The sequence below is a fragment of the Corvus hawaiiensis genome, chromosome 5 (assembly GCF_020740725.1).
Source record: "Corvus hawaiiensis isolate bCorHaw1 chromosome 5, bCorHaw1.pri.cur, whole genome shotgun sequence".
NCBI lineage: Eukaryota > Metazoa > Chordata > Aves > Passeriformes > Corvidae > Corvus > Corvus hawaiiensis.
Window position 1 is genome coordinate 59,861,352 of NC_063217.1, and position 15,155 is coordinate 59,876,506.

Consider the following 15,155-nt stretch of genomic DNA (forward strand, 5'->3'; position numbering starts at 1 on the left):
GAGAGGTTGCACTAAGCAAGACAGTTCATCCAAAGCTTGGTTAAGTCATCATGGACATTTCCTGCATTGAATTGTCACTAGTAAGCAAAAAAGGCCAGACATGCACTGATTTGGTCAGCTCCAAAAAGGGTGACAAGACTCACAGGAGATGCCCTAGGGCCCTGTGGGCCCAGCAGTCATGGTCAGCAGGGATGTGCGAGCTCAGGCTCTCCCAGATCAGTGTGGGATGCGGCCCCAGGCATTGCAGAGATCTGGCTGGCTGGCTTGGCCGGACCTTTTGGCACAGTTTCTGCAACTACTCAAGACCACACAAACCAAGGAAGGCAGAGCAATAAGGTCAGGAACCCAGAGAGTAAAACATTCAGCAGATGCATGTGTTATTTATTCACTTAGATTTAAATAATAATTACAAATGCCTGTAAAAAAGAAAAGGAGATGCTCTAATGATTCCTGCCACATTCAGCTCCAAAAAAGACAGCTGCTTAGCAGCAAAAACAAATGACAAAGTAGCAGCCTGACCTGCAAAGCTGGTAAACAGCAAAACAGACCCCCACTCCTCCTGGCAAGCTGGACCCTTCCACTGCCCCTGCCAGGCTCTTAAGGCTCATTGTGTCTGGACAGCTCTGCAGGGCTCCCTTCCATCCTTTGCCTTCTCCTCTTTCCTGCCAGCTCGTCCAAGGCTATGAGAGGGCAGAGAAGGACTTGGGGAGTCACAACTTCCCCTGGGACCAGGAGCTGCTCAGAGATCTCTCCCAGCCCCTTCCTACCACCAAACCACTTCCCCTGCACAGGTCTCATCTCAGCAGCCCTCTTTCCTCATTAGTGTGTGTGTGACTCTCAATAAAACATTTTGCTACATGATGTATGAAGGACCGTGTCTCAAACCACATTTTACTGTATATTTAAGTGCATGTTTTGCTGATTTACTGCTGTTCTAAAGAATGTCTCCCTCCCCGAGCAGGGCAGGCCTGTAACAGATACATCAGCTCTGACTAATGATTATTAGTACATCCCAAGGTTATGTCCCACAATCAAATAACGTGTAGGAGGGAAGAGAGACTCCAGCTTACTCGGCTGAGGACAAAGATCACAGATAGTCTCTTTCAATCTTCAGATTGCAATATCCATTACAGATTGCCACCTTCTAATGTCAAAGTATAATTTGTTGTTGAGAAAATGTGTCGCTGTTCCAAAGGCGAGTCAAAGATCAGCCTGGCTGTATATCAGCGCATGTTGATGTACATTAAGAACTGACGGCCAGGTACCAAGGACATCGGGCGACTGGTGCAGAGGGAATGGCAGCAGACGTGACTTACTGATCCTTCCTGTGCAAACACACGGCCCGGAGTGGGAAAATATTTAACCCAGTCGAATTGAGGTGTCACCAGTAATTTCCAGTGTCTAAGGCAGCACCAACACGACGTGTCAGAGGCAGCGGCTGCCTGCAGCAGTCTTTGCCCGCGTGGCTCCGGGCAGGAAACGTGCAGTACTTGCGTTCCCGGGCAGATCCATGCAGGCCCACGCCGCTGGATCCATCCCCAGGTGCTCCCGGAGGGCAGCGCTGGCCGCTCCTCCCTCCCGCTGGCCGCCACCAGGGGGCAGCGTTGTCCCGGCGATGGCGGCCCCGCTCTCCCGGGCCGGTCCCGCCGCGGCGGGGAGCGCTCGGGTGGAGGGAGGGTTTGAAAACCTGTGCACTCATCAGTGAAATGTCAACTTATATCGTTTACACTCTGTCTTAATTATCAAGGTATTATAGAGCATGCACAGTTTCCCCCAGTGCTATTTTAAATTCCTAACTGTAGTTTGTGGGGCTTTTTCTTCTAGAAATCCACTAACAAATGCTGCTGGGAAAACAATAGGCAGGGTGTAGGTTGTCTTACGTCCCCTTCTCCTTGCCAGCTCCCTACGGACACAGACATTTAGGACAGGCAAAAGGCAATCCTCTCTCCAGTTCCAGCAGTGCCTGTCTGGGCCCCCTGGTCAGAGCGATGCGCTGAGCCCAGCTGAGCTCGAGTGACTCCAGCAGGTCACAGCCCTGGCCAGAGAAAGCTGAGGCAATGCTGTCCTGGTGGGTGATGCAACCAAAGGCTCTGAGAGGGCTGTATTTCTTGCTGGAAACATCTGCCTGTCACTTGGCATTTGAATGAGCAGTTGGAGGCTGCTGGTAGATGCTTGTGTCACGGTAGTGACTGTGACAGGCTTTTTCCATCTCTGAGGAGGAGATGGTTGTGACATTTGCTTTGAGTGCAACTTTAAAGTCACTGAGTTCCTGTGCTTGAGAAGAGTTTCTTCCTAATATCTATTCTAAACCTACCTTCACTTTAAAGCCATTCCTTCTTGTCCTATTACTACTTGCCCTTGTAAAAAAGTCCCTCTCCAGCTTTATTTTAGCCCCTCTCTTTGCAGCGGCTCCCAGAATTTCCTGCTGACAGCTCGCAGGAAAACACCCTGTGTGACATCACGGCTTCTTTGGGAAGTTCATCGCCACCCTGCTCTCTGCAGCTGCTTGCCAGCAGCTCCCTCCCAAAAAACACCTGGTAGAGCACATGGCTCCTGTAGACAGCATGCACGTGTCCAATCTGGTTACAGCTGTGGCAGGCGAGCAGTGCAGCACAAGCCAAATCTGCCAGAGGTACCCAAGCATTGCCACCCTTCCCGTACAAAGCACGAGGAACATGGATGCAGCACAGTCCATGCTGGCCACGTCAGCCACAGCAACACCCTCTGGGAGGCTCCCTGTCCTTGCTGTCTATGAGGCCTAGTGCTGTTCCAGGCCTACACTGACAAGGGCAGTTGTGGCACCTGGAATGCGAGGCCAAGGATGCACAGCAACTGGAAGCTGTAGATGGAGAAGGATGATCCTGCTTTCAGCCTGTCAGAGACTGAAATAGTTTGTGCCTCAAACATTGATATAAAGTTTCGCTCATTATAACAAAAACTGTATTAAGAAGCTACAACCAAAGAAGCCTCCCAGAAGATACCTGACTGGGACTTTGGACTGTGAGTTAAACCACTAAGACAAAGGAAAAACCCATTCTTTCATCATCTCAGGCCTAGGAAGAAACAAACAAGGCGAAGGAGAGGAATGCATCCACAAGAAAGCCAAACACAGCAGAGATTCTTCCCTGGCTGAGTTTGGGGTGGGGGAGACCACAGCACACAGAAGCCAGGTTTACACAGACTCCCCCACCCCAAAATGAAGATGTGGGAAGAGGTTTCACGTGTAACCTCTGGTCAGAGGCAGTGAACACCCATCCTCCCTTACACAAACTGGCCCAGTTGTGGAACCCCCAACCCCACAGGCTACATCCACAGGACATTCATGTGAGAGGCAGCTGAGGGGGTGTCATAATCCATCAAAGGCCCTCCAAAGCGCCCCCCAGAGTCATTCCTGAAGCTTTGCACCACAGGACTGCACGTGATACAACAAACCCAGAGTCTGTTGTGAATGACAATGGCAAACTCCCCCCCCTCCCCCGGGAGGTGCCTGGGTTTTCCTACCTAGCCTGAGCATATATTAACGCATCGGATTCTCTGCTTTTTGGTTTCACCAGCAAGAAGACCAGCTGGAGAGGATCAGTGGAACATCATTGGGATCCATGGAGTGGTGATGTTTTCCTTATTCTGTATTTGTCACACTCTATCCCCCCCACCTATTTTCTATCTCTTTCTTTTCTCTCTCTCTCCCTCTCTCTCTCATATTTACTATCAAATAAAACCCATACTATTGTCACTGGCATATGGTCTTGTTTGCACCTTACTTTGGGCAGGGGAATTTCTAAGAACCAGATCATGACACAGCCCCACCTGCCATTCTCCAGGAACTGGACATATGTCTCTACATTGCTCTACTGCATCAAACCCAGGGTGAAGAAGTCTCTTTCCCATCCTGTGGTGATTAGGTGCAGGGCTCAGTCACACAAGCAAACCAACAGTCATCTTGCATCTGTGAGACTGGCTCCTTGATCCTCCCTTCTCCCTATCTGCCAGGTTTATACATCCCCCTCATTTTCTTTGACTCTTCTCTTTCTCTGCCCTTTTCTCCTCCCTGCTATCTTTTCTCCCTGAATCCAAGGTTTGTCCCACCTGTGAAAAGACTTGGTGTTGCAGGTGCTGTTAACCAGCTCACTTTGGCCTTTCATAGTGTTACCGTGCAGTTTCCTGGGTCCTGCTGCTCCTACCAGGTTCTTCTCCCCAGAATGACCCCAACTCTTCCTTCAAACATCTCTGAAGTGTGGCCACCTCACACATCAATGTCCCTTTGCTACCTGTGAAATCTTGCTCTTCCTTAGGGCACTGTAGCTCCTGTCAGTTTCTCCCTGTCTTTATGAGAGTCAGCAATTTTGCTTGTCGTGCTCAGGAGTTTCCCAGGTCTGCTCTGTTAGCTAAGGCTTTTGCCAGGCCCTAGTCACCAGCTCGTGCGCCTCAATGCATTCCCTTCAAGGCGTCTGCATGTGGCATAATTTTCTCCTGTCCTCTTCCTAGCCTTGATGTGCCAGTCTTCTCCATCCTGTGGTGGCTCTGAGCACTCTCCTCTCTGACCAGGCACAGTTCCAGCCCTTTGAAGTGATTCCCTTTGTGCCCAAGTGGCCTAGCGCAGCCTCATTTTGCAGGTCCTGGGCAAGGAAGTTCTTGCCTTGCCCAGGAGATCAAACTGGGCTGAAAACATGGTTAACTGCAAACATAGGCAACTTTATTTCAGCAACTAAGTCAACGTTAGCATTTGCATACATGCAGAGGAGCAATGTGGGCAGGACAGAGCAGGTCTTTGGCATTGAGGCGGCCTTTGGATCAGCAGCCATTGCCTCAGCAGGAAAGAGTCGTGGTCCCATGCAGCCTGCACTGGATTCTGTCCATTCTCCTGCTCAACCTGTAATTCCCTTTAGGTTCTTCAGGAGCTCCTTGATCTGAGCGAAGAATTCCACCAGCAACTTGACTGGAAATGGGCACTTGTTAATCTCTTTCACTGGTGTTGGTATTGGACTTAGGTTTTGAGTGGGGGTTGGTTTTGGCCATGGCTTATGAGTGGGGAGTGCTGTTGGCCATGGCTTATGAGTGGGTGGTCGGGTTGGCCATGGCTTCTGAGTGGGCCATGGGGCATTTGTATGATGACTCCAGGGTTGCGAGGCGGTTGTATGACTCCATGCCCGAGAAGCCTCTACTTGTGGAAGCAGTTCCATCTGGACCAGAATCCAGTCATAGAAGTGCTGAACAGAGGTATATATTCCAGGCTGTTTTGCTCTGGCACAGCCTCTTCCCCAGCTGGTCACTCCGACGACCCAGAAGAAGTCAGCGTTGTTGTCTTTGCACATGAGAGGACCACCGCTGTCACCCTGCAGAGGAGCGAGAGGATTAAGGACTGGGTGGCCCCTGTCAGCACTGGGGCTGCCCTCCTCTCTCACAGCCCCTGCCAGAGCTGTATTCCCAGCAAAGCAAGGCTCAGCTCAGGTGCTGGAGCCTCCAGAAGCTTGGCTGGGAGTGGACTGGGGGCCTGTGAAGTCAGGCTCTCTCTCAGCTCTGCACAGGGATCCTGGATGTGCAGAGGACAGATGTTCCAGCATCATCATCTGGACCTCTGGGCTGCCATGAGCACTAGTAGGGCTTTCTGGGCAGAGTGCCAGGCCTCTGGGACAAGGGAGGCACTGGGCAATGCCCTGCAGCTGGGGAATGGGTGGGAAGCCCCAGCAATGGTGGGGAGCCAGGGCTGAGAGTGACTGGCCAGGGAAAGCAGGCACCAGGCTGTGCTGGGGCGCTGCTGCCCACGTTGCTGGGAGCTGAGTGACTCATCACATGCTCCTACCTGGCAGGTGTCGATGCCACCCTCCGGGTAGCCAGCACACAAGTTGTGGGTGTGGATGGCCCCTGCGTACCACTCGCTGCTGTTGCAGACCTGGACACTGATAAGGTGGACCTTGGCCTCCTGCAGGACATCGCTTGATTTTTGAGCTGTGAGCACAGAAAGAAATGAGGACACAGCAGCTCACTGCCACTTCTCCTGCCCTGTCTGGGGGTGATCCCCTTCCCTAGGGCTTGGCTTTGCCTCTGCAGAGGTGCTGGAATGCTCTGTCCCTGCTGTCTGCTTTTAGGGAGCGGGCAGCCTGACTCTGGCTTTGGCCTCTGCTGTCAGGAAGCCCGACCCATCTTCCCAGTGTGTCGAGCTTGCCCTCCATTTTTGGAAACTCACATCTTGCAGTGGTGGCACCCCAGCCAGCGACATAGCAGGTTTCCAGCTCTGCCACATTTAGCGTGGCGTTGGGCACACAGACCAGCTGGATGTAGGGGCTGCACAGGACAGGCTCGTTCAGTTCCAGCAGCGCGATGTCATTGCTCTGGTCAGAAGCACCGTATTCCTTGTGAACCAGCAGCCGCTTGATCAGGCGCACCTCGGCCCCAGGGCCCGGCTCAGTCAGCTGGGTGGCCCCGATCAGCAGGCGCATGGAACTGATGTTCCTGAAGGCACGTGGAGAGAGGGGTGAGAGGGAGCAGAGCCTGGAGCTCTGGCAGCGCAGCAGTGACCAGCCTTCTGCTTCTCAAGGCAGAAAGAAAAGCAGTACTATGGAGGTGGTGACTGCTCTAGCATGTCTTAGGCTCTGCCAGTGTCAGCTGGAGGCTGCTAGGAAGTAGCGGCATGTGCCCAGACTTCTCCTGAGCAATCTCTCAGCTGGGCTCTGCATTGCCCAGGCACTGGGCACACTGCAAAGAAATGAGATGGGAGCAGCATACGGTGCTGCTGACAGGGCACCTGCTGATGTTGTGGGGATATCCCTGTTCCCTGCTCCTCCTTACCTGGAGTCGGCAAAGCAGTGGGCTGCAGTGAGGACCCACTGTGTGCTGATGAGGGACCCTCCGCACAGATGCCCCGTGCCTGATACTGAGGGATCTTGGATGCTAACAAGCCAGGGCCAGGCCCCTGCCTTGGCACTTGTGCCACCCACGACGCGTGTCATGCCTTGCTCATCATCAGAAGTCAAAGGCCGGAGCCCACAGCTCCCTCTGCAAGCAGAAAGTAATTTCCATCCTGCTCCATGGCTTGCTGCTGCTCCAGCAGAAGCTCCCCACAAGGTGTGCAGGGACAGCAGGCCAAGGAAGGCCATGGCGTGTGTGTCTGTCCACAAGGAACTGAGGCTTCCCCCACAGGGTTCGGGAAGCTGTGGCCTGACAACGGAGGACAAGTGGGCCCTCTCCAGGGAACCCCTGAAATGTTGCCCAAGCTCCCTCCCAGAGCCCAGGGCTGCTTACTCGCAGGTGTTCCACATGCCCTGCACGGGCCTGCACGTGGCCAGCAGGACAAGGAGCCAGAGCAGCAGCATCACTGCCCGTGGCTCGTGTCAGCTGGGAGAGCGAGGCCTCTGTGCGCCAGCACAGCCACAGTGCCCGCAGCACCCACGGCACCCTCGGCCCCCGGGGCTGATGTCACAGAGTGGCCGGTTCCGTGTTCTGGGCACTGCGGCCTCTGGCACAGGGAGCAACATGGAACCATAGAATGGTTTGGGTCAGAAGGGACCTTAACAATCACGCAGTTCCAACCCCTGCCACAGGCAGGGACATCTCACACCAGAGCAGGCTGTTCAAAGCCCCATGCAACAGGGACTTGAACATTTCCAGGGATGGGGCGGCCACAGCTTCTCTAGGCAACCTGTGCCCATGCCTTACCATCCTCACAGTTGAGAATTTCTTCCTTATACCTATTCTAAACCTGCTCTCTTTCAGTTTGAAACCATTCCCTCTTGTTCTACCACTACTTGCTCTTATAAAAAAATCCCTCTCCAGCTTTTTTGTAGGCACCTCTGCTTGAGAGATGAGGGTGTGCAGGGTCTGGGGCACAGGAAAGTGCAGATGCATTTGACGGCAAGATGGACAGTTTTGCTTTCATTCTTTAAAATACGAAAATTTGACTGACTTTTCCTATCATGTAGTACCTAAGTAAAAGTCAGTTTGGTCATGTATGTGTGGTATTTTGGCCTGAACATCTTAAATGGAAGATACCTGTGTCCCTGCTCTCCAGGATGACTTCTCAGCTGCAGTCAGCACCCTCCTTGAAGGACTATAAATGCTAAGTACTGCCTACAAAGAACAAGGCATCGAGAAAACACTGATGAAAGCACATGGTATTAAGAAGCATTGATATATAACTGATAAAACCTAGTTTTGCTTCCCATGCCAGCCCATATATTCTGAAAACCGCCTGAAGAACCTTAACTAAACAAACAAAAAATATGTAATCAAAATGGCATCTAAATATTAACCTGTTGACTGATACAGATGTATACAATTAATATTAATACACGTATTATTCTAGTCCCATCGTGCCTTCTACCCCTTTTTCTGTTTTCAGACAGAGCAAGGAAAAGACACACACAAAGAAGAAAAAAATGAGAAACTTGAGAAAGAGTCAAAATCTGTATTCACAAACCAAATTAAATTTTTGGACACCTCAGTGTTTGAGCACTTCCTTTTCAATCTTATTAGACATGCCCAGTTTTCAAAGAGCACCTGTCCTCCCAGAGCGATGGTTACTGTGACGTGTCAGTGCTAGCTGAACATCTGCCATCACTTCCTATTTTGGGAAATGTAGGCCCCCATGAGTTTACACTTTTTGGATTGTCAATCTCTTTCAAGGAGTTGGCGAAAGGTTTGCATTTGCATTGGTTTTACTTGTCTGAGTCATTTTCCCATTCTTATGATAACCCTTTTTCTCAGTGAGAGGTTGAATTTCTGGTGTAGTAATATCCATCCACATAAAAATGAGGGCTCAATACATTTTAAAAGAGAGTAGTTTAATCATTGATGAAGGTACAATATTTTGAGTAAGTCTTAAAACCAGCAGAGGTCACACATGGGTTTCTTCCTTCCCCTTTTCCTCTTCCAACATTTTTTTTTTTTTTCTTTTTTTGCTTGTTTGTTTTCTGCTGCCTGTACAGCTGGATTTTTGATACTACAAGGCAGCTAAACTTCATGGGTGGAAGATACTGAAAAGTAACTGTTTGAACAGACCTAGTGATTCTAACACATATTTTCCTGTGAAAATTTATGCTGTGCCCAGAATATGAAATGATGCTGGTTTGCACAAGTTGGCAAAATTATAATGCATCATTTTAGTGACAAACAGGAGAAATTAAAAGTATGTGCATGTGCGGTTTTTTGTTGTTGTTTTTGAGGTTTTGGTTTGGTTTTTTGGTGGGTTTTTTTGGGGGGGGGGTTGTGTTTTTTGGTTTTTTTTTTTTTTAAGATGGATACAGCAGTCAACACATTCAGAGGAATCTCATACAATGTTAGTTGAGTAATGTCAGCCAGAACCACAACTTCTGCTGACATAAGGGTCATCTAGAAAGTTCTCTTACTAGTGAAGATGCTGAACAGCTGAATATCTGAATGGGATATATGTCTCATGCTGATTAGAAATTTACTAGAGAAATACAGACTTTGGATAAACTACATTGTTCCTATCTTCTCATTTCAGCCTGTAGTAGCATCCGGTGTGTGTGGGTATAAACACTGGTATCTAGGACAGATGTTAAGTAGATATTAGTATTTGTTAATTCATAGAGTTTTGTAGTAGCATGTCTTGCAATTAGTTGAGACATGTTTCAACTCTAAATCAATTCCCAAACAACAAAAAAAAATAAACGAGGGTACTTAAAAACTAGTTGGAAGTGGGTGATCAGACTCTTCCATTAATTAGGAAAAAATCAAAGAGACAATGGAAGCATGTACTGCAGAAGCACCAGTGACTGCACCAAATTAGCTCAAATCAACAAAAAGCTAATTAAGTAAACATAATAATTACCTACAATGTATTCTTAAAAGGTAAGAGGAGCACAAAGTATCTGCAACTTCCAGAACAGCGGGAACTGAAACAGTGGAAGATGCTGGAATACTCCAGGACCTGGTCCAGGCCCTGGCTGTGACACACAGACAGGCACATGGACACAGAGGGTGTCCAAGCTGAAGATGTTCAACTCCACTGTCAGCTTTGGCTTCTCAGGAGACTTGGGATGCTCCATAATACCGGGCAGGGATAAATAACTGAGCCATTCATTACCACAAACCAGTTACCTCCAGTCTCCAGGTGTGGTCGCGTTCCCCAGAAGCTAAGAATCCACACTTATCAAGAATCCATGCCCACCAGCTCTCTCATTTTCCAAACTGCAAAAAACCAAACAATAATAAGGCCCAGGACAACCATCAGTCCAAATTTTTCACTTCAAGTCAAAGAACTGATTTGACTTTTGATTTTTAAAGGACAACTATCATGGCTTTTAAGCAATAATCTGCAGAAGAGATAAATAGCACACTTAGGATCTGCATGATTTATTTGGCAAAGCCTATTAGTTCTTTCTGGAGCAAATTAATAATAATTCTCATCTGTTTGTCAGTGAGAATTTAATGTAGGCTGAAGAGTCATTAAGAGTTTTCTTCACATGGAAGTCTGTTCAAAACAGAACAAAAAAGATGAGTTTGAGAAAAACGCTTAATAAACTCTTCTTTAAATGAAAAGTACTCAAGACTTGACTGTTAATCAAAAGAACATTACTTACCTTACTCAGCATCTCTGCATCAGAATCTGGCAGCAAGTTTTAAAAAGGAACCCTTATCTCTTTTTTTACAGTCATAATTTATAACAGCTGAATTATTGGCTATAAATACTCTTTTCTTTCTGCTAATATAGTATGCTTCTGGGATTGTTCAGAGCTAATATTTTTTTACTAAGAGAATAGACTCCCAAACTGAGGCTTCTGTAAAAAAAAAAAAAAATTAAAACACGTTTAAAGTAGTAGCTATTCTAAGAATATCAGTGTGCCATCTTAACAGACGAAATTTTATTTTCACTAGCATTAAAAAATATTGAAATTTCTCACTAAATTTTTTTAAACATAGGAAGCTGCTTCTTGCAATACACTGGAGCATATTTATGCATATACCAAGATTCATATTCAATTTAAATATAAAAATTCAAAAGGAATGAGTTAGCAGAGTGAGTTTGCTGTTGAAAGTGGAGAGTTAGATTAGCAAAATACATTCCTAAAAATATGTGAAGTATCAAATTAGAGAACATAGACGATAATGGTTTAATATACATCATGATACACGTGGAGGAGTTCTTCTACAGGTACTATGCATCTTACTTTAAAACAACAACAAAAAAACCCTACCAAAAAATCTTCTGAAAAACTAATACCAGCAAGATTTGAATTTTGTTGGGTTTTTTTGAAAATGCCCTGATAGATACTTAAAATGAAATGATTTGGGACATTGATATGTGATATTGTAGCTATGTAGAGCTCTTTATGCCTTTTACAATCAGAGAGGTTATGTTAGTGTTTTGTGTCACAAACAGGCACTACCTGATCCCAAACATGATAAAGGTTGGGCTCCACTGACTGCAGCGCTTCTGTTCTGTTCCCTGACTCACACAAAATCTCCTGTATCACAATTCCCCTATGGTCTTACACCTGGAGAGGCCAGAGGGAGGGGAGTTTGTGAGCACAGGATGGCACAGTACTGTGGGATTTGGCTCCGGCTCCAGCAGAGATCCACGCGCAACGCTCACAGCCAGCCGAGCTGGAAAGATACAGGCTTCTCACATTAACACTCTGTGAGCTGCAGCAAACAGAGTTACTGTATTAGCTGGCTCAAATTGTGTCATACTCTTATTTTTAGCATGCTATTATGCCTCTGGGATATATTTTATTTATCAGGGAATTGGACCTAAACAGATATTGTAGCTGTTTTCTAAAAAAGGGCTTTATGCAACTCGCTGTGAGCTACCTGAAAGACTGTATGTTTTGGGGAAGGGGTAGAGTGAATGTGTGAGGCAAATATAGTAGTCCTGAGCCACTTCTGGGAAATTACAGTTAATTTTTCAGACAGAGACCTAAAATAGATCAAAAAAGGTTTTTTTTGTAATTTTTATGAAGAAAAATAAAGGTTCTTCCAACATTTCTCTAATTTGAAGCAATATTATGAACAGAACAAGTGAGATTTTGCTGGAAAACTTGGCAAAATGTATCAACAGCAGTATGGGATTGCCCAGAGGACTGACAGTGACTCTAATGGATCCAGCAGTGAGCTTCAGGGTCTGCATCATGTGGGTGTTCCCTTCCAGGGGAGCTGCAAGTCCTAACAAAGAACACAAGAACTGTAATTTACATGGGTTAAGTTGCTCAGTCCCAGCACAAAAAGCTGAGTTCTGCTTCCCCAAGCATCATCTTGGAAAGCTGCCCTGGTTTCTTGGCTAAAAGACAGGGTCTCTAAGAGAGCTTGGAGAGCAGATGAGAGCATCATCTTGGTGATGACACCAGGTTCAGTTAGGGACATCTAACTAGGAGAAGTTAAAATTTAAAAGAAGGGGAAAAAGACATTTTATCACTTACTTCATCAAGCAGTGTTGACAAGAAGTGGCAAAACTACACAGAGAAGGCACCAGGAAATAAAACAATTTTGTGACATCTTGGGTATGGGCTGTGCAGCAGACAAAGGAGAGAAACAGGGAAAGACTGCAGTCACAATGCTAAGGAACAGAGGGAGCACAGAACTGCAAAAGCTTTTGTCAATAGAATTCATACCCAATTATTGTCACAGCACTCTCAAATTTTATTTCCTGCATTCCTCCTGGCAGAAGGCCAGTTCTCACATGACCTCCATAATTTTTTTAATCCTATCAATGAAATTGTCTTTCCTTCAAGGAAGCTCATTTTCTTTCCTTTCAAGACAGCTGATTTCCCTTAGAAGTTGGAATCGTTTCACAAGAAAACTGACCATGAATAGCAAGTTTTCTCTTACAGGGATGAACCAGCACCAGCATGCTAACATCTGCAACTCTTTGATTTTGTGACTATTATACTAGAGGTAGCCCACCCACACAGGCTGCCACCCAGAGGCTTTTTAACCTTTTCTTACCCAGCTGACAAATGGTTGTGCCAGGTGGCAGTTTTGAACACAGGCAAAGAGCAAATGAGATGCACCAGCACGGGATCCTTAGGAGATGCACGGCCTCTTCCGTGGGCTGCAGCTGCTGGGTATGGGTTGTCCCTGGAGCACGGATCACAATCAGTTCCTAATCTCACACCTGCTTCTGGTTGGGGCTAGCAACACAGTCAAAGTTTATCTGAACCTACCAGGCAGCCTAAGAATTCACAGGTTATTTTGTTACTTAACCAACCCAGGTGTTCCTATCAGCTCAGCAGGGCTCTTTTCTGCATAAGAATTCCAAAAGCCTTTGATTTACCTGCCCTCCCTGCCCCTGACTATGGTCAGAAGGCTAGGTGGCAGGGAGCAAAGTCTGATTCAGCAGCAGCAGCAGCTATTGCTCATTTTCTTGTCAGTCTATAGGTCACTGGCTGGCAGAAATCTCTGTGGAAATGCATCTAAAAATATTTTGAAAACTTGGCCTCCACTGATGAGAAAATTAAGTGGTGACTCACACTCCCATCAGCTCCAGACTTGATTACTGCAATTTGATGGACTGAGAAGCTGATGTTCCACCGAGACTGCAAGTTGCTTAGGGGAGCAGCTGAGAGGCCTCATTGGCATTTGTTGTTTCCAACACATCTCTCTTGTCCTTTTAATCACTAATAAATTTAATTTCACTTCTCACTGAAGATCTCACTCTCCACCTTTCTGGCAAGAGGAACAATCCAGAGGCTGTTTTCATGATCTCTGCTGCAGCTCTAGATGCCAGCATGAAGCAGACCTGCCTGGAGCAATGCCTCCAACCTGCATTTCCCAGCATTGCTTTCCCTAGTCCTGCACAGCTTGTCCGTGGAAGTCCAGAAGATTCCTTACCGTCCCACAGGGTGCTGCCTGCTGAATGAGAATTTTACAGGAACAGGACATACCAGCTTGGAGGAATTTAAGTCCAAATGCCTCCTTGTAGAAGCCACAGTCTAATGATCACAAGTGATAATGTGGTTGAATCAAGAAAATGGCAAAGAGGAGACCATGTCCTCTCCTGACATTGTTCTGACGGGATGCTGTAAGTTTTGGTCTGGGGACTGGGGCTACCCCACAGAAATAGGGACAAAAGAGATTTGGTTTGTAAAATGCTGGAAAGGGCAGGCCATCAAATCTGAAGTAAAATACTCTTCATTTACTCTCATCATGTGCTACATTATCCCTGAGCTTTGTTAGAACAATGGCAGGGCTATTCAAACAGCTTCCCTGGGGAGACTGCTCTGCAGCTTAACAACCTTGCTCTGGAGATGTGCAAGTGTAACCAAGGGCAGAATTTAGTCTCTTGTCTATTTAACGTGTTTGCGAGGGACTGCCTGTGTTCCTGGCACTTCATAATAACAGTAATATAAATGCATTTGGATTATAACCAAATGGAGGATCTATGATTTAGCCCTTTATTGTGTTGTAATTCCCAAATGCATCAGCATCTATTTAAGTGCAAAACAGTCTACAGTTTACAAAGCTGCGATTGTCTGCTGTAAGGGTTCTGTATGAGATTATGATTCAATACAAAACACAATTCAGTGTCTGAAATTTCATTTTTAATGGTAGAATAACATCAAAAAAAGTAGTTCTTTCTCCATATGCAGTCTTGCAAAAAAATGTATCCCAGGGACTTGGCCCTTTCTAGTCATTTCTACATATATAACTGCTCATCTCTTATGCACATATGCACTCGCACATAAATCAATGTGCTTGCAGACAGACCATATTTCATCTTGCCTTCTAACCTCCCGCTGTCAAGATATTTCCACAGAAAAATGTACACAAATAAAACTAACAGCTCCTTTTTCCCTGACTGCCAGAGTAATGTAGGGGACTACTTCTGTAAAACCAAAATCCTTCTGCTCTGTGAACAAGCACAACTGTGCAGCTTCTGCTGAGATTGCCTTTCTACCACATAACCTGTTCACACTAACTAGTGGATCAATGAGAAAAAACACAATCACATCTTTGATTTTAATGGCATTAAAAATTATTTATCTTGATAAGTTACTGGAGTCATCAAAAGCTTTTCAATTTAGTGCACAAAAAGGGAAGTAAAATGTTTGAGTAACTCAACACAAAGTGCTAACATTCCCCCTGACCTCTGAAGTGCTGTTTTATTGTTTGGGTGGTTTTTTTTCCTCTACTATCATTAAATGGGATTATAGAGATGCAGAAATGATCTAGAGAATCTTAATGTTGTAACATGGGCGAAG

The 15,155-nt window shown here is 46.5% G+C and overlaps 1 protein-coding gene across 2 annotated transcripts; it reads right to left on the reverse strand.

Moving 5' to 3' along the window:
- Positions 1–4,671: 4,671 nt before the first annotated feature.
- On the reverse strand, positions 4,672–14,385 carry LOC125325832 (acrosin-like). Of its 2 annotated transcripts, XM_048303326.1 has the most exons (6): positions 12,901–14,385; positions 7,240–12,462; positions 6,787–6,993; positions 6,185–6,450; positions 5,801–5,946; positions 4,672–5,333 (listed from the first exon to the last, which is right to left on the reverse strand). In XM_048303326.1, exons 2-6 carry the CDS (start codon positions 7,308–7,310, stop codon positions 4,866–4,868), a joined length of 1,158 nt encoding a protein of 385 aa, XP_048159283.1. In that variant the 5' UTR covers positions 7,311–12,462; positions 12,901–14,385; the 3' UTR covers positions 4,672–4,865. The 2 variants fall into 2 exon arrangements, with proteins under 2 accessions (XP_048159283.1, XP_048159282.1); XM_048303325.1 differs by lacking the exon at positions 12,901–14,385 and having other exon boundaries at positions 6,787–7,332.
- Between the last annotated feature and the right edge of the window lie 770 nt (positions 14,386–15,155).

Excerpts from the sequence above, each read along its gene's own strand:
- LOC125325832 (XM_048303325.1), bottom strand. The coding sequence starts at position 7,094 with ATGGCCTTCCTTGGCCTGCTGTCCCTGCACACCTTGTGGGGAGCTTCT. Across the intron at positions 6,451-6,786 it reads CACTGCTTTGCCGACTCCAG|GAACATCAGTTCCATGCGCC; the intron begins GTAAGGAGGAGC and ends ACGTGCCTTCAG. Across the intron at positions 5,334-5,800 it reads GTGGCATCGACACCTGCCAG|GGTGACAGCGGTGGTCCTCT; the intron begins GTAGGAGCATGT and ends GCTCCTCTGCAG.